General features: G+C 41.6%; 1 protein-coding gene across 3 annotated transcripts; it reads right to left on the bottom strand.

Moving 5' to 3' along the window:
• Positions 1-1,412: 1,412 nt before the first annotated feature.
• Positions 1,413-25,360, bottom strand: LOC140188221 (zinc transporter ZIP3-like). 3 transcript variants are annotated; one of them, XM_072244284.1, is made up of 3 exons: positions 25,322-25,360; positions 21,486-21,893; positions 1,413-6,112 (listed from the first exon to the last, which is right to left on the bottom strand). In XM_072244284.1, exons 2-3 carry the CDS (start codon positions 21,690-21,692, stop codon positions 5,372-5,374), a joined length of 948 nt encoding a protein of 315 aa, XP_072100385.1. In that variant the 5' UTR covers positions 21,693-21,893; positions 25,322-25,360; the 3' UTR covers positions 1,413-5,371. The 3 variants fall into 3 exon arrangements, with proteins under 3 accessions (XP_072100385.1, XP_072100386.1, XP_072100384.1); XM_072244285.1 differs by lacking the exon at positions 25,322-25,360 and adding an exon at positions 25,204-25,269; XM_072244283.1 differs by lacking the exon at positions 25,322-25,360 and adding an exon at positions 24,173-24,619.
• Between the last annotated feature and the right edge of the window lie 1,692 nt (positions 25,361-27,052).

Genomic DNA, 27,052 nt, shown 5'->3' with positions numbered 1-27,052 from the left:
CGCTGTGAACTGACATCCACAAGGAGAGTGTTCATAGACCCTTAGTTCAGAGCAGAGCTGAGCAGTGAGCTGAACCAGCCCATCCTTTGACTCAGGCCCCAATACTCTGATCTTTTCTATCCGGTCCCGTGACTAAATCATCCAAACACTGGGTTCAGTCACTTCAGTACACTCTGGGGCCTGGGCCCCGGGCCCCACCGCCTCAATTCCGGCTGTATTTGACCTTTCCAATTTAGCACAGCACTTACATCGATCGAACTTCGGGTCTTCCCTGCTGTAAGCGACGGGCCCCTTGCCTCACCTCGGTTCTGCCACTTTGAATTCCAAGGCCAAAGGGAAGTTACAGGCAATTGTGTGATAATTGCTTACCAGAAAAAGTGATTAACAACTAGTTGTTTTCTTTGCTTCATTGACCACCAGCCAGAAATCATTGAGATTCACCAGCCCCATCTTATTTAAAAGCATGCCAGCTATTTTCTCCCATCTTTACTCACACCAACTATCCTCTCACAGATCGCACCCAACCCCCCATCCAGAAGTGTGCAGGAAGAGTAAGATGTTGTATAATATTTCAGGTTATATGTTATGAAAGAGAGACACAAGAGACTGCAGATGCTGGAATATGGAGTGAAAAAAAAGACAAAATGCTGAAGGAAGACTGCCAGACAGAGAGTCTGCAGAGGCAAATGGATGGCTGATGCTTTGGGTCAAGACTCTTCATCAGAATTGAGTGTAAATAGGGAAAAGCCAATATAAAGAAGTGAAAGGAATTGGTGAAGCAAATGTGGCCAAGCGATAAACTCTAGAGGGGGAGCAGTTAGAGAGGGTTTCCCACTCCTGTTGATGAGAAGAGAGTGGGCAAAACTTGGAGAAACTTTGCATAGGGTAGTAAAATGGAAACACAAGAGATTACAAATGCTGTTATCTGGGGCAAAAAAAATCAAAATGCTCGGGGAACTCAGCAGGTCTAATACCATCTGTGAAGGCAAAGGGTTGGTCGACCTTTTGGGTCACGCCCCTACATCAGGACTGAGAGTGCAAAGAGGGGAGGTAGCCAGTATATAGAGGTGAGAGGGAGGAATGAGGTAGGAACTGACAAGCAATAAATCACAAAGGGGGAATAATAAAAGAGGGTCTTACAGAACTATTGATGAAAGGGAGGAAACCTCTGCAAAGTAGACATGAATTTCACTATCAGAAATGCATAAAAGTTTCATACTATAAGTGACCTGAAATGCAATTATGAATTTATTTCAGAAGCACTCAATGACAATGGGAAAGATTTTCATTGATATGCAGGGCAGGTCAATCACTGATGGTCTAGTCACTGGTGTTATAAAGAGGTTAAAAACACACTTTCTCTCACGCAATATTGTAACTGATCACAAAATTTATTGACATATTGAGACCAATGATAGCATTTTTTTGCCCAGGAAATATTGCTCTTAGTATGGCACTTCTCTTCTGACCAGGTTGCTGTGGAGGATCATACAAGTACCAGACAAAACCAGTACACACTTCTCCTCTGGAGGATCATTAGATGTAAGGTTAGTTCAAGGCATCATGAGAGGGCAGCACAAAATAGGGAATGGCTGTGAAAATAGAGGATAAATACAAAACTACAGATTGAAAACATTACCATTAAAATCACTTACATTTAATAGGTCATAGTTAACAAATTTCTAAAAAAAGCAAGAAATTAAGATTTTCAAATTCCTCTGGATGCTAATTAATGTCTTCATTCATGTATTTGGCCCAAAGTTTTCCTTTAACTACTTTTTTTTCCATTTTTTCTTAATTAACAAAGAATGTTGTTTAGAGCTTTTCTGTTTTCCTACTTTCCTCCCAGTCATGGAGGTTACAGAGAACAAAAATAACTTGAGTACAAGTGCAAAGATGAACAGATGAAAAAATGACATAATTGTAACACTTCAATGACAGATTTGGACTGTTGGGAGAAAGAATACACTTTAAACATTATCAGGAACATATTTACACAAACAATACAACTATATCCACAAACACAAGAAATCCTGCAGATGCTGGAAATCCAGAGCAACAGCTTTATCCATAAATAAGTCCATTGCCATTTAAGGCAACAAATGCAGGCGTTTTACATTACAAATATACCCAAGGTTCAGAGTATAATCTTCTGTGTACTTATGTGCAGCTTCAGTACAGTCAGGGCCCAATCTGGTTATGGAAGCAGGTGGAGACTTTATGCTTTAGTGTTGGCCTTTACACTCAACTGAGACTGCATAATTAATGGTTGTAATTTTGCTTTTGGAGCTTATTAAGAATCCAGGACTCACAGAATAAACTCCTCCTCCGAAGGTACTGATTCATACTGGTCTTTAGTTCCACAAATGTCAGCTGTTGTGTAGTATATTACCAGAAGGACTATTAATGTATGCCTCCGACCAGCAGGGCCCTGCATTAGTAAGTGCCATGGCCATCCACAATGATTGGTTCATAAGTAAGCAGTCAGCAATAAGGATCACTGGACCAGCAGATGGAAACATTTGATTTTTCCTACTTTGCTCAGGGAGAAATCATTTACCTTTTCTTGTGTGCAAGACAATAACAGTTGTCAGTTCCATTAACCAAATATACATATAACAAAATCCAGAAACATCCTAATCTATATTAGTCTGCTTTTTAATCCTTTAAATTATGAGAAAGCATACTAATTATATCACATCCTGCACCTCTCCTCTATTATAGGGTTCCATCAGGAAACAATACACTGCAGCCTAAAGAACATAAGCCCAAGAACAGCATTATATACTATTGAATAAGCACAACTTCCATTGGCACCACTACAGAAAAGAGCATAACAAATACATAATGTAATATCAGTTTTTCATTGGGTGTGAAGATACTGCCAACCCTCCACTAAAAGGCAACTCTATCAAAATCAAACCACATACAGTAAATGCCCCCCAATGAGAGCACATGAAATCCCTGCATTGATTCACACTTCATTATGTCTTTCAAATGTCATTCACAAAGACATTTCTTAGAACTACATCACTGTCTTGCAAATATATTGTAATGTTGGTAGAATAAGTCAATGCCTGCAGCACTTATATAAAAAAAACAAATCAGTTTCTCTCAAAGCACGGTTAAATGGTGCTCCACACTGCCTCCCAATATAAGTTCAGTCACCCATGGCATTTAAACAGACAGTTTCCATAATCTGTTTAAGTTTTGTGTAGAATATACAAAAAGACTATCAAGCGATATCGACCACTTCTCTGCTATAATTTCATTTCAGCCTTCTGTATTAAAAGGGTTTTATTTACATATTGACATCTAGTTACCTTTAAGTTGGACAAAAGTAATCAATTCTTCCCTTGTTAAACAAACTACCAACACAATTTCTAAAGCCTCAAGCCACAGACTGGGCCTACTTGAAAGTAGTACAATTTGCACTGCTCAGGGGTCTGTGCCTTCAGGGACAAAACCGAGGAAATAAAATACGTCAAAGGTTTTTCACACTCACATTAATGGAGGAAACCAACTTGTTTCTAAATCTCTGACTGAGATTACTGAGGAATTTACATATAGCGACAAGCTACTTCTGTGAGGCGCAGTGAAGCAATGCACAGGCAACAGCTTTTTGCCCAGGAGGGCAATTATACTCCTCAGAGCTAATGCCAAACCCATCTACGGGAAACACTGTCCTTCCGTAAATTTACAAACAATGTGTGGAGTTCCTGCCACATCTGCTGGAATTATTTCCTGGATAACTCCTTTTTAGAAAGCAAAGACCATAAGAAACCTCGGTTAAAAATAAGCACCATTTTTCTCTAAAGCACCGATCATTAGTGAGAGCTTTCACCAACTGAGGATGCCCTCCACTGACATAGCAATACTTTGTGCATCTATACAGTGCTAATGATGTACTCTCTCTTGAAAGCGCTGTTATTACTACAAAAGGAGCGCTCAAATCTGTTATCACCTGCTGTGCAAATGTACAGTTTCCAACAGGGGTCACTGAACAGAAATTTATGTTGAAGCTTCTCCATCTGTGACTTTGTGGCAATGAAATTAATGACGGGGCCCTCACTGTGGGGAAAACAGTGAATGCAAAGCAGAATTTGGAGAGCTTTATACTAATAAGTAGGAATAAAACTTATGCTTGGCAAGGTTCAAAATCACATGACAAAGGGTAAAGTGAATTAATAGAAGTACTCAGACCTCAGCTGTGCAAGTTAGTTCAATCCTTCTACACTACTGGTGTTCGTGCTCCTTCTTGAAAGTCTCACATAGCGAGATCAAGGAGAAACTGGTTGTTTAATAATTACCAAATTTCACCAAGTGTCCAGCATAAAGCTGACAATAACGGCCTTCCACTCTCAATCCACCCAGCTTTACACATTCTTTATGTCCTGCCACCATTTTGCAACAACTTGTAGTTCATTTAGCTGGCTGTTGGAGGTAATCAGTGCTAAAAGATAATGGGAAGGAAGAGATGGGAAATCAGCCATTTCCCATTTTGTATCAGGCTACAGGGATCCATGGTTAGAACCTTGGCAGATGTTCCTCTATCTCATCCAAAGACAGAAAGAAAAAATGTAATTGTTATCGACCCAACCAAGCTGAATGTGTCAACACAGCTGGAGTCAGGAATATAAAACCCCTGCCGTGTGATTGGTAGTACAAGGTGAAAAATGAGTGATTCCTGTGGAATATCTTGGTTTCAATACTGGTGCACAGTGTTCAGTGGTGTTAGGAAAATTTCATTGGGCTATTGTATTTTAGTTTGAAAGCATTCTGGAGTAGTTAAATGTTTATAAATAGATTTTGTGCTGAAGTACTACTGAAGTTCATGAGCAATTCAATGTGAAGACTTTAAAAACCCTGTAAATAAGTTAAACCTCATACAGCAAACATGCACCAGTGAATTCAGCAGGCTATCATAAGGGTTTCACTAAAGTGTGATGATGTGTGTGTGTGTGAAATCCCTGACTGAACTTGAAAATTCCCAGCTGTGACTGTACTTTTCCAGAGGGACTACTTGAGTTATATGTTAGGCTGACCTACAGATGGAAGCAATTTTGTATTAATTGAGAACACCACAGGAAATATACCAACACATTATTACAGTGCAAAAGCTTCAATATTTCTTTTAAAACGCTTTCTGGTGATCTGCAATCAATACACTGAGCCCAGTGGCAAACTTGCACAGTATACTTGTGGTAAACATCAATCCAATTAAATATTCACAACAGCAATAGTGACTCTAATATTAACCATAGATGGAATGATAGGTCAAAAGATAACACAAGTTGAGGATACAACTAACCATCTTGTCTAACCTGGGCACATGCCTTAATGACGTTACAAACGGAACCAAGACAAGTAGTCACCACTTTAGAAAGACGAGCCCAGCCAGCAGTCCATAGCCCATGATTAGCGAAAGGACTTTCAGAAGGCGGTCGTGCTTGTCTTCAAATTCTTTAACCAGAATTTCAAAGAAGGTGACAAACAGAAATGTTCCTGCAGCAAAACCCTGCAGCAGGACTGACGCGATGTGGCTACCAAGGCTGTTGGCACTCTGGATGCCCATCCCAATGCCGATCCCGGTTGGTATCATCGCACTAACCATCAGAGCTAGCTTCAGAGCGTCTTTCATCGGCAGTGCTCCTTTCGCCATGCTCACTCCCAACGCCACAGCAGCTAGCGTCTCATGCACTGCCACTCCAATAAACAGGTTGATCACCTTTGCCGTCTTTTCTTGCAGCCCCAGTGCCAAACCCTCAAACACAGAGTGTGCGGACAGAGCAAATACCAGGCTGAGCAAGCGCAAAGGGCTAGAATGGGACACCTCTGACGCATTCAATGAATGGCAATGTGAATGGGATCTGTGCCTATAGAAGTTGCTTTGACCTCGTCCTGATGAAATGAAGGGGCTCTCATGCTCGGAATCACTGCCCCCCTCGGATCCGGCATTGAACATCTCCAAGTCTATGTACGATGGCCTCTCCTTTCGAAATGTCAGAATCAACTGTTCAATAAAGATAGTCAAGAAGAAACCCAGCATCATCGTTGTCTCGCTTAGTGGGTAGTCAGTCGATATTTTTCCGATTGCAAGAACCTCTTGAACCTAAAATGGGAAATTAAAACAGGAAAAATTTTAAAATAAACATTTATTTCCCACAAATACTGTCTGACCTGTTGAATGTTTCCACCACCTCATGTCTTTATTTTTAGGAAATTATGTTTATGGTACAAATTTTAAATCGAGCAGCAAACCAAGGGTCTTCCAACAGTAAAAATAGAAGATATTGGATATGTTCAGCCAGTTAAGAGAAAGGGTTTATACTTTGCCTTTAAGTCACTGACTAAATTAGGAAAAAAAGATATAGATGTAAAAGCAGGGCAGGAATAAATAAACGAGAAGGACTTAAGGGTGAAAGTTGGAGAATGAAAATAAGGAAGGGTGATAGTTTAAGATTATGCCAAAGGGAATATGTAAAGATGGGTCAATGAAGATGTAAATAAAACAGCAGAACCATTACACAATTGCTGTCCTGACACAATTGCATCACCATCTGGTATGGAGGCACCAATGCACAGGCTTGTAGTAGGCTTTGGAGGGTTGTGGACTGAGCCAGCTCTCCACCACGGGCACAAGCTTCCCTACCATTAAAACCATCCTTAAAGGGTGGTGCCTCAAGAATGGGCATCCATCATTAAGGACCCTCACCATCTGGGACAAGTCTTCTTCACCTTACTGTCAGCAAGGAGGTGGTACAGGAGCCTGAAGACACACACTCAACGTTTTATAAACGGCTTCTTTCTCTTTGCCATTAGATTTCTGAACGATCCATGAATGCTAACTCACCATTCCTCTTTTGCTCTATTTATTATAACTTATAGTAATTTGCTATGCCTGCACTGTACTGCTCCCACAAAACAATAATGTCTCGACTAATGTCAGTGACAATCAACCTTATTCTGAAAAACAACTGTGGTGTGAAACTGAACAGTACTTGTTGCAAATTAATTTTTACATTTTTGTTTCCACCAGTGTGGCCAACACTTACTGCCCACTCTCCAAATGACCTCTGAACTCTTGTTTGCTTGGCACTTTTAAAAGGCAGTTAAGAGTCAATCATATTGATTGGAGTTACATATAGACTGAAGAGCTTCTTCTCTGAAAGAACATTAATTACCAATAATCCAGTGGTTTCATGGTCACTAAAGAAATCTTCATCTACTTGCATCTAAATTCCCCAGTCAACATACCTCTGGACAAAAGCCTAGCAATTTCAATACTACTCTAGAACATGCTCATCTGGCCCTCAAAAAGAGTCAGGACTGAAGCAAAACAGTGGAAGGAAAGCGAGATAAGGGTTTTCAGGTTCCACAGTAGCATGGCAATTAGCGCAACGCTATTACAGCTTGGGGTGTCAAAGTGCAGAGTTCAATCCTGGCATTCTCTGTAAGAAATCTGTACGTCCTTTTCCTTGAAATATGAGTGTATTCCCCGGGTGCTCCAGTTTTCTCCCATGGTCCAAAGATGTACCAGGTAGGTTAATTGGTCATTGCAAATTATCCTGTGATTAGGTTAGGGTTAAATTGGGGCTGTCCAGGGTTTCTGAGTGGTGTGGCTCGAAGGGCCAAAAAGGCCTATTCCATGCTGCATCTCTATATAAAAATAAAATTTTAAAAAATGTCAGTTTTGCTGGTGCCCTTTTCCTAGGCCAATTGCAGCCAACACTGGAAGTGAATATTTTAGACTGCATGGGTCATCACACTCAATATCCAGTTCCTTTAATTATCCTGAGCTTCCCAGGAGATAAAGTGAAGATATTTAGCAAGGAACTCCCAGCGTTTTGGCTAGTTATTCAGGGCAAGTTGCATCATGCCTCTAAGAATCACAGGTGTGGCATAAACAGACTCCTGCTAATGGAGCTTTGTGCCAGTGGCTTAGGAGTGAAGCTCAGTGCAATTATAAACCATGAAGTAATGACAAGATTTTCAGATCAAAGTTGCTGGTGAACACAGCAGGCCAGGCAGCATCTGTAGGAAGAGGTGCAGTCGACGTTTCAGGCCGAGACCCTTCGTCAGGACTAACTGAAGCTAGTTAGTCCTAACGAAGGGTCTCGCGACTGCACCTCTTCCTACAGATGCTGCCTGGCCTGCTGCGTTCACCAGCAACTTTGATGTGTGTTGCTTGAATTTCCAGCATCTGCAGAATTCCTGTTGTTTACAAGATTTTCAGAGTTAGTGTTTGTATAGTTTATGCTATGCTTTAGATCATAAAGCAAACTTTCAAACCAGCACCAATGGAAGTTTTGTCCTTTCTTGGCAAAATTTGTGGGTGGAGGGCAGAGATGGGCTAAGTGGTGTGGGGGAAGTTCAAGCAAAATGCACTTAAACTTTCTTAAATTAGTTCTACACATCCACAACAGGGCACTGTTTTTTCTTGGAATTATATGGTATATCAGGATATACAAATTAAGTCTCTTTATCGATTCCACCAAACCCCTGCCATACTTTTTCTTTAAATGCATCATCATTCACAACATAAGTGTCACACACCTTCAGTAAAACTGCTACAAATACTCAAACCAGACACCCTTGGAAAGGTCATGGAAATAACATATGAACTGTTTTTTACTGCCTGTGATATAATTTTTCTTTGTATCAGATTTCTGCCATTCTCATACTTAGCTTTAGGTGCATCAAAATGTGTTATTGAACCCAAAGTCATTTTTGCTCAAAGATATCACAAGGCTGAAGGGAACAGGGAGGAGAAAAGCTCTATGTTAAGAGAAGTGTTTTACTGTTAAAAATACATTGAATTTTATTCCGGGTCTACTCTGTGAATTAGCAGCAATTGGTATGCAGAGTGCAAAATTTTCTCCATGTCTTATGGTCCAAGCATGAATATCCCCGACCAGAGTGACAACCTCATCTTATTTGGATTTATTGCAATGAACTTCCCAAATTTAAGCCATCCTTCAAAGCAGAGGAAATGTAGGAATGTACAAGATTGGAAAAAGAAGTGTTTCAGTCTATCTGGCCATCTCCAGACTTCAGACTCCCAATAGATGGGTCACTGCAAACAATGTACAATTAACTTTCCTGCCAAGTGGCGAGCCAACTTCCTGTGAGTGTTTAAAACAACTTCAACACTCACCAAAAAGTGAATAACAATTCCTTGTGTCGATGGATAAACTATTTCACTATTGCCATAACAAATTGCATTTAGCATAGCATAATACCTCACCAAGCTTCACAGGAGTGTTGACAGGTAACAACAACACAAGCAACAACTCACTGCAGGAAAAATGCGTAAGTAAAACTGAATGCAGGTATTTTTGCCTTTAAGATGGGAAACCACTCTTCTGGTTTATTTAGAGACTACTTATAGACTAAAGGCCATGGCTTTGTTTGATAAACAGACTCATACACTGACCACTGTGGGAAACAGTACACTGTGGACAGGTAGGGCTGATGCACAGTACAAAGTAGCTTTATTTAGAGAGCAATCTCGACATATCGAAACATCTAAACGCATTTCATAGGGTTAATATTAAATGCATATGGGCACTTAGCATACAAAGTTCAAAGCTCAAAATAAATCTATTATCTCAGTACGTATATGTTACCACATACAACCCTGAGAATCATTTTCTTGTGGGTATACTCAATAAATCCATATAATAATAATCATAACAGAATCAATGAAAGCCCATACCAACTTGGGTGTTTGATTAGTGTGCAAAAGACAATAAACTGTGCAAATACAAAATGAAATAAATAATAATAATAATATAAATAAATAAGCAATAAATATTGAGAACATCGGATGAAAAGTCCTTGAAAGTGAGTCCACAGGTTGTGGAAGCATTTCAGTGATGGAGCAAGTGATGTTGAGTGAAATTATCCCCTTTGGTTCAAGAGCCTGATGATTGAGAGGTCATAACTGTTCCTGAACCTGCCGGCGCCAATCCTGAGACTCCTATGCCTTCTTCCTGATGGCAGCAGTGAGAAGACAGCATGGCCAGGGTGGTGGTGGGTGGGACATTGATGATGGATGTTGCTTTCCTGCATCAGCGTTTCATGTTGATGTGCTCAGTGGTGCGGTGGGCTTTACCCATGATGGGAGGTAGCCACTACTTTTTATAAGAAAATAGAAGGGTAGATGATCAAAAGGATGACCCAAGATAGTCTTTTTGAGAATCTTAAAGGAGAACATCAAAATAGAGAGGTTTACACTGGTACTTCTCAAACCTGGATACCATTCAGCTGCAGGCATGGCCAGGGATTAAAATTGTCAATTTGTAGATAGCTATTAATGGAGAAGCAAAGATCTCAGGGCGCGTGACCAAGTGGTTAGGGCGTTAGGCTCACGATCTGAAGGTCGTGGGTTCGAGTCTCGGCCAAGGCAGCGTGTTGTGTCTTTGAGCAAGGCACTTAACCACACACTGCTCCAGTCCACCCAGCTGAAAATGGGTACCGGCAAATGCTAGGGGTTAACCTCGCGGTAGACTGGCGTCCTATCTGGGGGGGGGGGGGGGGGTCTCGTACTCTCAGTCGCTTCACGCCACGGAAACCGGGATAAGCACCGGCCTGATGGGCCACAATGGCTTGGGACAGACTTTGACTTTTGAAAGATCTCATGGGCTATGGAAAGTTACAGAGATGGGGTTGGAAAGAAGATAGAAAGATTTGAACACAAAGATAAAATTTTTAAAACACTGAACAATAAACAATATTTGCTTTTTGAAGGACAGCAGAATGGAAAAGCTACACTCAGTGGTCACTTTACTGTGTACAGAAGTAGAACCTGATGTGGTCTTCTGCTGCTATAGCCCATGCACTTCAAGGTTCAATGTGTTGTGGGTTCAGAGATACTCTTCTGCACACCTCTATTGTAACAAATGGTTATTGAGCTACTGTCACCTTCACGCCAGCTTGAACCAGTCTCATCTGACGTTTCTCACTAACAAGGCATTTTCACCCACAGAACTGCTGATCACTGATTTTCTTTTTTTGTTTTTTGCACCATTTGCTGTAAACTCCAGAGACTGTTGTGTGTGAAATTCCCTGGAGTTCAGTAGTTTCTGAGATACTCAAACCACCCCATCTGGCACCAACTATCAGTCCACAGCCAAAATCGCTCAGATCACATTTCTTCCTCATTCTGATGTTTGGTCTGAACCTCTTGACCATGCTTGCATGCTTTTATGCATAGAGTTGCTACCATATGATTGACTGATTAGATATTTTCATTAACAAGCAGGTGCAAAGGTGTATCTAATAAAGTAGCCACTGAGTGTATGTATTAAAGAGCTTAATTTCAAAAAAGTTTAAAATAAATAGGTATGAGTCAAGGTAAATGGGGGGTAAACAGCACAGTAATCTCATGCTTACCGAATTTCAGCACAAACCTTCTAACAAGCAATGGATTAAACACTTCCCTGTTTTGGCTCAAATAGAAACCCACTCAGAACTTATTTAAGAAGCACAGCCAAGAAGATGATCAAATCTAATTCCATTGACAAGACATGAAAAAGATATTAAGCAAACCATTGTACTATAGGTTCTTCAAGATGAACCACAATGTTCTCAAAGATTTTCCAAGAATTGTATTACAGTACAGGTATATTACTTCCAGGAATCCTTATGATTTAACAAATGAATTCTGGTTTGCAAATGATTACACTTTATTTTTGCATAAGAAAGAAAATTTATGACATAGCTAACCACCTCCTAATGGCACTTGGTTCATTGCTCTGCAGGTTATTATTATTTTAAATGCACATCCAAATACTTTTTTAAAACTATTCTTTCAAGCATAAGTTCCAGACCCCTGAAATTTGCAAGTTGCAAAAAATGTTTTCCTTATCTTCTTTCCAATCCTTTCACAAATTATTTAAAATCCGTATCTCCTGGTTTTTGTCTGCTCTGACATTGGAAATAGGACCTTCCTTTCTGGATTCCTCATAATTCTGTTGGTTGGGGGGTGGGGGGACAACCTACCTGGGGGAAGCAACAGTGGCTGACCCTCTGGCACAGAGTCTGGCCCTGTGGCTCAGAAAGGTAGGGAAAGGAAGAGGATGGCAGCAGTGATAGGGGACTCGATAGTTAGGGGGTCAGACAGGTGATTCTGTGGACACAGGAAAGAAACACGAAAGGTAGTTTGCCTTCCAGGTGCCAGGGTCTGGGATGTTTCTGATCACATCCACGATATCCTGAAGTGGGAAGGTGAACAGCCAGAGGTCATGGTACAAATTTGGTACCAACGACATAGGTAGGAAAAGGAAGGAGGTCCTGAAAACAGACTACAGGGAGTTAGGAAGCTGAGAAGCAGGACCACAAGGGTAGAATTACTGCCTGTGCCACATGACAGTGAGTATAGGAATAGTGAGGTGGAGGATAAATGCATGGCTGAGAGATTGGAACAAGGGGCAGGGATTCCGATTTCTGGATCATTAGGACCACTTTTGGGGCAGGCGTGACCTGTACAATAAGGATGGGTTGCACTTGAATCCCAGGGGGACCAATATCTTGGCAGGGAGGTTCACTAAGGCTATTGGGGAGCGCTTAAACTAGAATTGCTTGGGGGGTGGGAACTAAACTGAAGAGACGGAGGAAGGAGTGGTTAGCTCACAAATAGAGAAAGCTTGTAGGCAGGTGATAGAGAAGGGATGCACTCAGACTGATGGTTTGAGATGTGTCTATTTTAATGCAAGGAGTATCATGAACAAAGCGGATGAGCTTAGAGCGTGGATCAATATGGTACAATGATGTTGTGGCCATTACAGACTTGGATGGCTCAGGGGCAGGAATGGTTACTTAGAGTGCCAGGCTTTAGATGTTTCAGAAAGGACAGGGAGGGGGGCAAAAGAGGTGGAGGCGTGGCACTGCTGATCAGAGATAGTGTCACAGCTGGAGAAAAGGAGGAAGATATGGAGGGATTGTCTCCGGAGTGTCTGTGGGTGGAAGTTAGAAACAAGAAGGGATCAATAATTCTACTAGGTGTTTTTTATAGACCACCCAATAGTAACAGGGACATCGAGGAGCAAATAGGGAGACAGATTCTGGAACGGTGCAATAATAACAGGGTTGTCGTGATGGGAGATTTTAATTTCCCCAATATTAGAAACATAGAAACATAGAAAATAGGTGCAGGAGTAGGCCATTCGGCCCTTCAAGCCTGCACCGCCATTTATTATGATCATGGCTGATCATCCAAATCAGAACCCTGCCCCAGCCTTCCCTCCATACCCCCTGATCCCCGTAGCCACAAGGGCCATATCTAACTCCTTCTTAAATATAGCCAATGTACTGGCCTCAACTGCTTCCTGTGGCAGAGAATTCCACAGATTCACCACTCTCTGAGTGAAGAAGTTTTTCCTAATCTTGGTCCTAAAAGGCTTCCCCTTTATCCTCAAACTGTGACTTCTTGTTCTGGACTTCACCAACATCGGGAACAATCTTCCTGCATCTAGCCTGTCCAATCCCTTTAGGATTTTATACGTTTCAATCAGATCCCCCCTCAATCTTCTAAATTCCAACGAGTACAAGCCCAGTTCATCCAGTCTTTCTTCATATGAAAGTCCTGCCATCCCAGGAATCAATCTGGTGAACCTTCTTTGTACTCCCTCTATGACAAGGATGTCTTTCCTCAGATTAGGGGACCAAAACTGCACACAATACTCCAGGTGTGGTCTCACCAAGGCCTTGCACAACTGCAGTAGTACCTCCCTGCTCCTGTACTCAAATCCTCTCGCTATAAATGCCAGCATACCATTCGCCTTTTTCACCGCCTGCTGTACCTGCATGCCCACTTTCAATGACTGGTGTATAATGACACCCAGGTCTCGTTGCACCTCCCCTTTTCCTAATGGGCCACCATTCAGATAATAATCTGTTTTCCTATTTTTGCTACCAAAGTGGATAACTTCACATTTATCCACATTAAATTGCATCTGCCATGAATTTGCCCACTCACCCAACCTATCCAAGTCACTCTGCATCCTCTTAGCATCCTCCTCACAGCTAACACTGCCACCCAGCTTCGTGTCATCCGCAAACTTGGAGATGCTGCATTTAATTCCCTCATCCAAGTCATTAATATATATTGTAAACAACTGGGGTCCCAGCACTGAGCCTTGCGGTACCCCATTAGTCACCGCCTGCCATTCTGAAAAGGTCCTGTTTATTCCCACTCTTTGCTTCCTGTCTGCTAACCAATTCTCCATCCACATCAATACCTTACCCCCAATACCATGTGCTTTAAGTTTGCACACTAATCTCCTGCATGGGACCTTGTCAAAAGCCTTTTGAAAATCCAAATATACCACATCCACTGGTTCTCCCCTATCCACTCTACTAGTTACATCCTCAAAAAATTCAATGAGATTCGTCAGACATGATTTTCCCTTCACAAATCCATGTTGACTTTGTCCGATGATTTCACCGCTTTCCAAATGTGCTGTTATCACATCTTTGATAACTGACTCCAGCAGTTTCCCCACCACCGACGTTAGGCTAACCGGTCTATAATTCCCCGGTTTCTCTCTCCCTCCTTTTTTAAAAAGTGGGGTTACATTAGCCACCCTCCAATCCTCAGGAACTAGTCCAGAATCTAACGAGTTTTGAAAAATTATCACTAATGCATCCACTATTTCTTGGGCTACTTCCTTAAGCACTCTAGGATGCAGACCATCTGGCCCTGGGGATTTATCTGCCTTCAATCCCTTCAGTTTACCTAACACCACTTCCCTACTAACAAGTATTTCGCTCAGTTCCTCCATCTCACTGGACCCTCTGTCCCCTACTATTTCTGGAAGATTATTTATGTCCTCCTTAGTGAAGACAGAACCAAAGTAATTATTCAATTGGTCTGCCATGTCCTTGCTCCCCATAATCAATTCACCTGTTTCTGTCTGTAGGGGACCTACATTTGTCTTTACCAGTCTTTTCCTTTTTACATACCTATAAAAGCTTTTACAGTCAGTTTTTATGTTCCCTGCCAGTTTTCTCTCATAATCTTTTTTCCCCTTCCTAATTAAGCCCTTTGTCCTCCTCTGCTGAACTCTGAATTTCTCCCAGTCCTCAGGTGAGCCACTTTCTCTGGCTAATTTGTATGCTGCTTCTTTGGAATTGATACTATCCCTAATTTCTCTTGTCAGCCACGGGTGCACTACCTTCCTTGATTTATTCTTTTGCCAAACTGGGATGAACAATTGTTGTAGTTCATCCATGCAACCTTTAAATGCTTGCCATTGCATATCCACCGTCAATCCTTTAAGTGTCATTTGCCAGTCTATCTTAGCTAATTCACGTCTCATACCTTCAAAGTTACCCCCTTTAAGTTCAGAACCTTTGTTTTTGAATTAACTATGTCACTCTCCATCTTAATGAAGAATTCCACCATATTATGGTCACTCTTACCCAAAGGGCCTCTCACGACAAGATTGCTAATTAACCCTTCCTCATTGCTCAAAACCCAGTCCAGAATAGCCTGCTCTCTAGTTGGTTCCTCGACATGTTGGTTCAAAAAACCATCCCGCATACATTCCAAGAAATCCTCTTCCTCAGCACCTTTACATTGATTGGCATCTCCCTAGAGCAAAGGGTTTAGGTGGGGTGGAGTTTGTTAGGTGTGTTCAGGAAGGTTTCCTGACACAATATGTAGATAAGCCTACATGAGGAGAGGCTGTGCTTGATCTGGTATTGGGAAATGAACCTGGTCAGGTGACAGGTCTCTCAGTGAGAGAGCATTTTGGAGATAGTGATCAAAATTCTATCTCCTTTACTATAGTATTGGAGAGGGATAGGAGCAGATAAACTAGGAAAATTTTTAATTGGAGTAAGGGGAAATATGAAGCTATCAGGCAGAAACTTGGAAGTATAAATTGGGAACAGATGTTCTCAAGGAAATGTACGGCAGACACGTGACAAATGTTCAGGGGATATTTGCGTGGTGTTCTGCATAGGTACATTCCAATGAGACAAGGAAAGGATGGTAAGGTACAGGAACCATGGTGTACAAAGGCTGTTGAAAATCTAGTCAAGAAGAAAAGCTTACAAAAGGTTCAAAAAACTAGGTAATGATATAGATCTAGAAGATTATAAGGCTAGCAGGACGGTGCTTAAGAAAGAATTTAGGAGAGCCAGAAGGGGCCATGAGAAGGCCTTGGCGAGCAGGATTAAGAAAATCCCCATGGCATTCTACAAGTATGTGAAGAGCAAGAGGTTAAGATGTGAGAGAATAGGACCAATCAAATGTGACAGTGGAAAAGTGTGCATAGAACTGGAGGAGGTAGTGGAGGTACTTAATGAATACTTTGCTTCAGTATTCACTACGGAAAAGGATCTTGGCAATTGTAGGGATGACACTGTGGACTGAAAAGCTTGAGCATATAGATATTAAGAAAGATGATGTGCTGGAGCTTTTGGAAAGCATCAAGTTGGATAAGTCACCAATACTAGAAGAGGTATACCCCAGGCTACTGTGGGAGGTGAGGGAGGAGATTGCTGAGCCTCCAGCAATGCTCATTGCATCATCAATGGGGATGGGAGAGATTCCAGAGGATTGAAGGGCTGCTAATGTTGTTCCCTTATTCAAGAAAGGGGGTAGAGATAGCCCTGGAAATTATAGACCAGTGAGTCTTACTTCAGTGGTTGGTAAGTTGATGGAGAAGATCCTGTGAGGAAGGATTTATGATAATTCGAGAGGCATAATATGATTAAGAATAGTCAGCATGGTTTTGTCAAAGGCAGGTCATGCCTTACGAGCCTGATTGAATTTTTTGAGGATGTGACTAAACACACTGATGAAGCTAGAGTAGTAGATGTAGTGTATATGGATTTCAGCAAGGCATTTGATAAGGTACCCCACGCAAGGCTTATTGAGAAATTCAGGAGGCATGGGATCCAAGGGGACCTTGCTTTGTGGATCCAGAATTGGCTTGCCCACAGAAGGCAAAGAGTGGTTGTAGATGGGTCATATTCAGCATGGAGGTCAGTGACCAGTGGTGTGCCTCAAGAATCTGTTCTGGGACCCCTTCTCTTCATGATTTTTATAAATGACCTGGATGAGGAAGTGGGAGGGATAGGTTAGTAAATTTGCTGATGATACAAAGGTTGGGGGTGTTGTGGATAGTGTGGAGGGCTGTCAGAGATTACAGTAGAATATTGATAGGATGCAAAACTGGGCTGAGAAGTGGCAGATGGAGTTCAACCCAGATAAGTGTGAGGTGGTTCATTTTGGTAGGTCAAATATGATGGCAGAATATAGTATTAATGTAAGACTCTTGGGGTCTGAGCCCATAGGACACTCAAAGTTGCTGCGCAGGTTGACAGCGTGGTTAAGAAGGCATACGGTGTATTGGCCTTCATCAACCTTGGGATTGAGTTCAAGAGCCGAAAGTTAATGTATAGGACCCGGTCAGACCCCTCTTGAAGTACTGTGCTCAGTTCTGTTCACCTCACTACAAGAAGGATGTGGAAACTATAGAAAGGGTGCAGAGGAGATTTTACATGGATGTTAACACAAAATACACTGCAGATGCTGGGGTCAAAGCAACACTCACAACACGCTGGAGGAACTCAGCAGGTCGGGCAGCATCCGTGAAAATGATCAGTCAACGTTTCGGACCAGAACCTGACGAAGGGTTCTGGCCCGAAACGTTGACTGATCATTTCCACGGATGCTGTCCGACCTGCTGAGTTCCTCCAGCGCGTTGTGAGTGTTGCTTTACAAGGGTGTTGCCTGGATTGCGGAGCATGCCTTTTGAGAATAGGTTGAATGAACCTGGCCTTTTCTCCTTGGAGCAACAGAGGATAAGAGATGACCTGATAGAGGTGTACAAGATGATGAGAGGCATTGATCGTGTGGATAGTGAGAGGCTTTTTCCCATGGCTGAAATGGCTAACACGAGAGGACACAATTTTAAGGTGCTTAGAAGTAGGTACAGAGGAGATGCTAGTGGTAAGTTTTTTTTTTACGCAGAGAGTGGTGAGTGTGTGGAATGGGCTGTCGGTGACCGTGGTGGAGGCATCTTTTAAGAGACTCCTGGATAGGTACATGGAGCTTAGAAAAATAGAGGGCTATTGGTAACCCTCAGTAATTTTCAAAATATGTACATGTTCGGCACAGCGTTGTGGGCGAAGGGCCTGTATTGTGCTGTAGTTTTCTATGTTTCTATGATCTAATTCTAAACAATCTAGTTAAGTCTCCCCTCAGCCTCTGTTGCTCCAAAGAAAACATGTTCAATGATTCCTCAAAGCTACTATTTACAAGTCCTGGCAAAGTCCTTTTAAATCCTTTTCTGCCCCCTCGTCAATGTAATCACTATCTTTACTGCAAAGCGATGCCAAGTAATATACACACTACTCAAGCTGTGGTCTAACTCGTGCCTTGGCTGAAAGGAAAGGATCCTGTACATTTGCTAACCATTTTATTGCTGTTGATGTACATCCAGTCCAAGGTCCCTACGTTCCTTCATACTCTCAATATCACTCTCATAGTGTATTCTCTTGCCTCGTTGCATCCCCCCAAAAGCATGTCCTCATATCACAAATTATCTGCCCAAATGACCAGCCTAGAACTTTCTTCTCCATTGTCAACTGCATACAAATTTTGTAATAACTGAAAACATGAATATCATGGAGAACGATCAGGTCTTAATCATTACGCTATAGTATTGAAAGCACGGAGCTGAAAACTGAGTTCTACAGAACTCCATTAGTAACAGCCTTTAAGTCACACAAAAAAAATACCCATTAATCAATTCTCTTCACTTCATATCAGAGACATTTCCAGATCCAATCTTCTGTAATACACTGGATCCCATGGAATTTTAATTTTTGATGCAAGGGAAAAACACATATTTAATGCATGACAATTAACAGAAGTAATATAACAGAACAGAATATCAGAACTGTAGAGATTTGGGAATAGCTGAAGCTCCTTGCTGATGCCCTACATCTCAGCAATATTGAATTTGTAATTGCTGCAGGAGCATAATTTCCCTCAAAAATAACTTGGAGAGATCTTGGGGTCCAAGTCCATACATCCCTGAAAATGGCAATGCAAGCAGATAGAGTGGTAAAGAAGGCATATGGAATGCTTGCCTTCATTGCTAGTGCCTTGGAGAATAGGAGTCAGAAAGTCTTAATGTAGTTGTCTGAAACCTTTGGTTAGACTGCATTTGGAATACTGTGTGCAGCTCTAGTTGCCCCATTATATGAATGAAGTGAAGGCTTTGAAAGGAGTGCAGAGAGATTTACCAAGATGATATCTGAATTAGAGAGTATTAGCTACAAGGAGAGGTTGGGCAAACTTTAATTATTTTCTCTGGGATGTTGGAAGCTGAGAGGTTTATACATTTAAACCCAATGAAAGTTTATAAAATTATCAGGGGCAAGGACAGGTAGACAGCTCGAATCTTTTTTCAAGGGTAGAAATGTCAAATATTAGCAGGCTTATCTTTAATGTGAGAGAGAGAGAGAGATTAAAGGAGTTATGAGGGGCAAGTGTCTTTTTTTTAAAGAGTGGTGGGTTCTAGGGATGGCATTTAAGAGGCTTATAAGTGGCAAATGAATATTCAGTGTCTGGAAGGATATGGATTATGCGTAGGCAGAAGGAATTATTTTAATATGGCATCATGCTTGGCATAGATACCGTAGGCTGTACTGAGTGCCCATGCAGTACTGTCCTTTGCTCTATGACCAGCCTCCATGTGTGACATTCAAAAGTCTTGCTGAGATCCAGGCTGACATCAAACTCATATCTTTCATCAACCTACCTTATTACCTTCTCAAAATAGCTTGCTAATCAGACATGATCTTTCCCTAACAAATCCAATATGAATTTGTGCTTTTCTAACTGAAACTTCAAAGTTTTCCTTCAAATTCCAATAATCTCCTCAAAAATTAGCTCAAAGTTAAACACCGTGGCTTGTAGTTACTCAGTTTACACTTTGTTCCTTTTTAAACAATGATATAAGATTAGTAGTCCTGCAGTCCACTGGCATCAAACCTGTGGCCACAACTGCCTGAAAAATGCTAGTAAGTGGTTTTGCAATTCCGCCCACCCCATTTCTTTTGACACCCTGGAATAAATTTCATCTGAGCTGCATGATTCAACCACTCTCAAAGATGCTAACTCCCCTACACTTGCTCTATTATTATCTTTACCCTGGCCAATATTTCACACTCTTCTCCAACTACAACATCATCGTGTTCTTTTCTTTTGGTGAAGTTAGGCACAAAGTATTCATCAATATCCTTGCCCACATCCTCCGCCTCCACACAGAGATTATCTAATTAGATTCTACTCTTTTATTAGCTCTCCTCTTGATTCATTTCTGCATTTTCTTTAATTTTACTAGCCAATATCTGTTTTATGTCCTCAAGGTGTTTTCCTGATTTTCCATTGATCTTATCCTTGTAATTTCTATATATACTCTAACTATATTTAGCTTCTGCTTTTTGATACAAGTTTCTGTTTTGCCTTATGTTACTCTCCATGCACCTAGTCATTCAAGCAGCTCCAGATTTATAGCCTCCGCCTTTTACTTTGTTGGCACATTTAACCTTAACCACCTTCCATTAGAGACACTGATCTACCTCTGTAGCTGTTTCCAGAATACGTTTGCTAAATCACTTCCTAGTTTGGTGATAAATACAAGGGATTCTGAAGATGCTGGAAATCTAGAGTAACACACACAAAATGCTGGAGAAACACAGCAGGACAGGCAGCATCTATGAATAGGAACAGCGGACATTTTGGGCCAAGACCTTTCATCACTGATGTAGCCTCCTCTACATTGGTGAGACCCATCAAAAGTTGAGGAGCCGCTCCATCTGCAAAAAGTGGAACTTCCCAGTGGCCTAACATTTTAATTCCAATTCCCTTTCCGACATGTTGGCCCATGGCCTCCTCTTGTGCCACTATGAGGCCACCCTCAGAGTGGAAGAGCAACACCTTATATTCTGTCTCGGTAGCCTCCAACCTGGTAGCATGAATAATCAATTTCACTTGCCAGTAAAGATATTCTCCTTCCCCGTTCCCTCTTCTTCCACTCCCTAATCTGGCCTTTTATCTCTTCTCACCTGCCTATCGCTTCACGCTGGGTGCCCTACTCCTTCCCTTTCCCCTGTGGTCCACTCTCCTCTCATATTCCTTCTTCACCACCACTTTATCTTTCCCAACCACCTGGCTTCACCTATCACCTCGCTAGTCTCCTTCCTCTCCCCACCTTTTTTATTCTGGCATCTTCCCCCTTCCTCTTCAATCCTGAAGAAGGGTCACTGACTGAAACTTCGACTCTTTATTCCTTTTCATAGGTGCTGCCTGACCTGCTGAGTTTCTTCAGCATTTTGTGTGTGTTACCTAACCTGGTAAGTTTGATCTTCATCCTATTTGAAACCTTTACTTGTTAAAAAAAAACTATTGCTCATGGTTTTAATCTGTCAATACAATTAAAAGTAAATTCTCTCACCTTTTCTCTCACAACCGGCAGCAAAGCATTAAAGCAGGTCGCCAGAAATACTCCACCACCAAACGAACTGCAGATTGACAGCAACCTCCTGGACTTGTGCATTTTCTCATGGTTGGCTTGTATGATCCGAACAGGAATCAAGGAACCCAACATCATCAGGATGAAGACCACAACCATGCAGAGAAGCTTAATCACCAAAACATTCATCGTTGAACACAAGCAGTGAGTTCTTAGCTCACAGGGAGTGGATTCAGCCACACAGTAAAGATTGTTGACTTTGTTTTTTTTAATGTTTTAGTTATGCTGTTGTCTGCTGTTTTCAGCCATCTTTTCTTTCATCACAAGGACAACACAATTGTATTAAAGATCCTCTCCAGTGATGTGACAATGTTTCCAATTTCATTCCAACTAGGAAAGATAGAAAAAACAAAATTATGACAACGAAATCTTCTACACATGCTTGTAAAGAATTTTTGTTTTGCAGATCAGTGATTGATATTATATTCCTCCTTCAAGTCCCAGTGGATGGGGAAGAGGAGGACAGTATTAAAAGAAAGACACGAAATGTCACTCTTAATAGTCAAGGCTGTAACAAAGAAAAATGGAAAAGACAGCACACTACAAAAATGAGAAAGTAATGGGCTCAAATAGTATATTAACCATCAAATCTACAGGTAGCATAAAATCCTAGAAGACATCACTTCATTCCTTTCATACTAGTTGAAGGCTTCTGAAGGAAAACTGTAACACCCTTTGGTCATAGAAAGAGTGGAATGAGCTGCCAGCACAACTGGTGCATGCAAGCTTGATTTCAACGTTTAAGAAAAGTTTGGATAGGTACATGGGCTACGGTGTCAGTGCAGGTTGATGGCAGTAGGCAGTTTAAAGGGTTCGGCATGGACTGGATGGACCAAAGGGCCTGTTTCTGTGCTGTACCTTTCTAAGACTCTAACAATGAGTTGGGTATGTTGGATAGGCCCCAATGCTTACATGCCCAACACCAGACTCCTGAAACAGAAACCAGAAAACCTTGGTGAAAATACATTATCCTCAATTCCAAATAATTGCCTAATAATTTAGCAGCAACAGTGCTGCTACCCTCCAGCAGAAGGGAACTTCTCATGAGCTCCCATCTAAATGGCAATCATTAACTGGTTATTCCAAGGCAAAGTGTTAATAACCTTTGATTAACAGTTTTGTGGCTGGAACTGCTGGGTAGTGGTCAGAAAAGTGTGAAACATCACTTTCCTTTACTAATTCCAGAACACCGAGAACAATGAACTTATAGAGTATTGGAAACAATGTAGGAAAAATAGGGGTTTTGAAATTACTGTAATACTCAGGCATTAAAATTGGCATAAAACTGGTAGCATTCAATTCTTTGTTAAATGCTTTGGGGTGTTTATAGCATCTAATCTTAAGGAGTGGGCAAAAAATTTGACATATCAAGTATTCTGTGTGAAAATGTGAAGCTTTTCTCATTCGGTAAAGATAAAAAGAAGAGAGATTATTTAAAAAGAGGAATACCACAAAAAAGCTGCAGCACTGATGGGTTTGAGAATCCTGCAGCGTGAAACAAGCACACAATTACAGCTGGTCATAGGGACGGCTGGTAGAATACTGGTTCTCCCTTCAAGACAGTTAAAGAATGAAAGCAGGAAGTCATACTCAGCATACAAGGCATTAGTAAGACCATATCAAAAGTACTGCAAACATCTTTAGTCCCCCTATATAGGGAAAGATTATTTCAGTGGAAGCAGTTGAAACACATTTCATTTGAAACAGTCCCACAAGGATAAATAGGTTGAGACTATTTTTATATTAAGAGATTACAATTATGTATAAGGATTTTATATTCTTATAAGAAGATTCTTGAGATATAGACAGTATATCCTTCAAGAGAACCACAACCATGTCACGGTTTGGAGGCTTGCATGCCTCAATGACCCAGACAGCTACATTGGCTGGCGTCAGGGCTTTACGCTTTGGCCCTTGGTAGGGTCACCTCTGCCAAACAGGTCAAAAGGTAGAGGGTCACCCACCCTCCAGGTGTGGGGGTTCAGCTCAGGGCTATCAACCCTGACTGGTCAAACAATGGAAACAGCAGTGTTTCTACATCTGCGTGCGATGGTATGCCTGAGCCTCCATCTAGGACTTGCATGGCTGACAGTAGTGAAAACCAAAAGGAAGCTACAGGCATGATGAAGGATGTCCTGAACACTGCCAGTGATGGAGGACCTTCACTGCTGCCCTAAATACCAGCAGGCATAACAGGCAGTTAAGTACGGAGAGTAAATGCTGAGATGTTTTCCCACTGGACATCTCAGGTCCAGAGAGCATGGTCCTAGATGGAATAAAATGAAGAATAACTTTTTTCAGGGGGTTAATTCTTTGGAACTCTTTGCCATAGAAGGTTGTGGAAGCAGAGTCCTTGTATAGAGATTATCAGTAAGAGAATAAAGTGCTGTGGGGACAAGGAATATTGGACCATCCATAACCCTAATGAACAGCAGAGCAGGTTCAAGAAAATGAGTGGCCTACTCCCATTCCAACTTTTTATGGTTTTATTTAAGAAAAACATCAACGATTTCACAAACTCTTGGAGATAGATCTATTGATCTGGAAACTGTTTTAGGGATCTCACTGCTGGTTTTCTACTAACTTCAAAAAAAAAATCCCAGACTTGCCTTGCGATTTCAGGTAAATAATGTGCAGAGTGCAAAATAAATTGCTGATTTATATTCCATAATATCTCCTGGACAATCAGTAGCATAGAAATTGCACATCTCCCCATTCCACACATCAATTCTTATCATCAAATGGACATATATAGCACAATAACTGGAAACCAAATGACAGGCATCCAGATGCCATATTTTCAGTGGGAAAAGATGTTTAAATATCAGAGACAGCCCTTGCTGACTCCAAAATGTTTTTCAGTAATTTACACTTCAGACACTCTCATTCCTCATTTCCTATGCTCCAACTTACTGTACTATCAAATCTAACTTAACCACATATTATATTCAGGAAGATCTTTCAGTGGTCAAGGCCCCACTATCAAGCAGCACCTATGTGCCCAATAGTCAAACTCCCTTTTGCACTAGGGTGATGACTTTCACTGTCAAATAACTCTCTGCCTCATACACTCAGAATGTTCTTTCTATGGTGATGCTGCTACAGGATGCTCCCTTAGCATTTGTACCCAACAGGCTATGCCCCAGCTACTGTTAAACAACTGCTTTTATTTTACATTCAGAATACTACTTATAATATGCACCTGCTATCAAACAGGTCTTATTTCTTGTACTTAGAAGCCCCCTCCCCCACCCGGTGTTGACCTCCATGGTAAAAACTCCTTACCTCTTGAACTCAGGAAGAATGACACTAACTCACAGTTAAATAGTCAAAAAGCTGACATCTAAAAAAGACCAAAAGAGCAATGCCCGCTTATATCAAAGGCAAATCGCTTTCTTCTTGCGTTGAGGAAACTCTCGATAGTTATATTCTATCCAAACAAATCGTGTCTCTCGTATTCAAGCCTTTATTAGCAGACACCACTTACTGTCAAATAGCCCTTTTATGCTCGTTTGCCTACAAACTGACGGCACTCATATTCAAACAGGTCATTATCTCTCACATTCAAGAACACCCCCCCCCCCCTTTTTCAGGTGATACCCCACAATCATACAGCACTTTACGCTCAAGAAATCACCACCTAAGGTCAAATAGGTCCCTGCCTCTCGTATTCAGGGAACCTCGACCCTCCTCAATCAACCTGTTCACTACCTCTCGCACTCAATGACCTCCCCTCCCTCAGCACGGGTCGCACTGACCTGCCTCTTCACCGCTGACAGCCCGGATGCGTGTTTGAATTCTGATTGGACGCCCGGCGCCCCGAAAAAACTCACCGGAGTCAGTTATTGGTTGCATCGCCATGTCAGTCATTGAAACGCCCGCCCTCTCAGATATCTCCCGAGCAACGCATGCCTGCGGCTCTAATCCCACGTTAATTTACACTTTTTAAAAAAATGAATCCAAGTGCGAGCTTTAACAATAGGACACGTTAAGGTCCCAGTTACGAAATAATTAATTGTAAGGCTATTTGTGTCGTAGACCTCGCTGCGTTGCTGAGTGACGGAGATTAATTTCCGGCGGTGCAGCAGTGTGGTTCCGGTGAGAAGCCCGGTTGGTGAATGTCGGAGCTTCTACGCACCTCAGGTTGGGGAATGCTCACAAATACTAGTTAGACTTTTATGGGCATAAATTATTTTACTTGACATTTATTTGTCTTCAGTTATAGTTACATAAAAGCCCAGCCTCAGCTGAACTTACTGTATTGTGTGTATAGCGCCTCTCGCGTATCTTTTCCAAACATGCAACTCAGCAGGTCAGGTAGCATTCATGGGAAAGAAAAAGTGTCGACGTTTCGTGCCGATACCCTTCATCAGCACGCTTTCAGAATATCCCAGTGTTTTGTAGTTAATGAAGTCTTTTTGAAATGTGGTTCTTATTTCGCCAAGTTATCCATTACCTGCTCCGGCAACGTGATAACTATATTTGGGTTGTAGATACAGGGAGACGGAAGTCTCAGAAATTACTTCTCCACTCTTCCTCAAAATAATAGCATACGATATTTGCCTACGAGTGTTTTGTTGACATACCAAATCTCTTCAAACTCCTAATAATAGCATACGATATTTTACTTCAGTACAAGAGAGCAGGCAGGACTTTTATCTGAAAGACGATTGGTAACTCACGAAGCAAAAATCTGGTTGAACGTGTTCGATGTTTAATGACGTGAGCCTTGTTTGCATAGCAATTTCTGTTTGGAAACAACACTGCATTCATTGGGTGTGCAAATACTTTAGATTCCTGAAATTATTTTAGCATAGGGGTTAGCACAACACACTACAGTATCAGTGACCTAGGTTCCATTCCTGCTGCTGCCTGTTGATAAAGTTTGTACCTTCTCCCCATGACCGCGTGCGTTTCCTTCTGGTGCTCCAGTTTCCTCCCACAGTCCAAAGACGTACTGGTTGGTAGCTTTGTAAATTGTCCTGTGATTAGACTAGGATTAAAATCAGGGGACTGCTGGACTGTGCAGCTCGAAGGTCTGGAAGGGCCTATTGCAAGCTGTATCTCAATAATTAAATAAATTTCAACAAATGCAAAACATTTACACCGCTATGCCTGGTTTGATGGAGAGTACCTTGTATATTGTACAGCAAAACTCAGATAATTCTCTATCCGTTGTTTGGAAATCCCAGTGGTTCTGCACTTGGCTAACAGGGCCTTGTTTCCTTCACTCCCTCCCTAATATCACTGGCATATGCAGTGAAATTTGATGTCTTTCTGGCAGCAGTACAATGCAGTATACAATAATATTAAAAAGAACTAAGTATGTATCTATTAAGTTGTGTAAAAAAAGTAGTGAGGTAGTGTTCATGGGTCTAGTGTTCATTCAGAAATCGGATAGCAGAGGGGAAGAAGCTGTTCCTGAATCGCTGAGTGTGTGCCTTGAGGCTTTCCTGATGGTAATAATGAGAAAAGGGCATACCCTGGGT

Source organism: Mobula birostris, chromosome 26, assembly GCF_030028105.1.
Source record: "Mobula birostris isolate sMobBir1 chromosome 26, sMobBir1.hap1, whole genome shotgun sequence".
NCBI classification, from domain to species: Eukaryota; Metazoa; Chordata; class Chondrichthyes; order Myliobatiformes; family Myliobatidae; genus Mobula; species Mobula birostris.
Note: the sequence above shows the minus strand (reverse complement) of the source record. Positions and strands in the feature narration are given on the sequence as shown.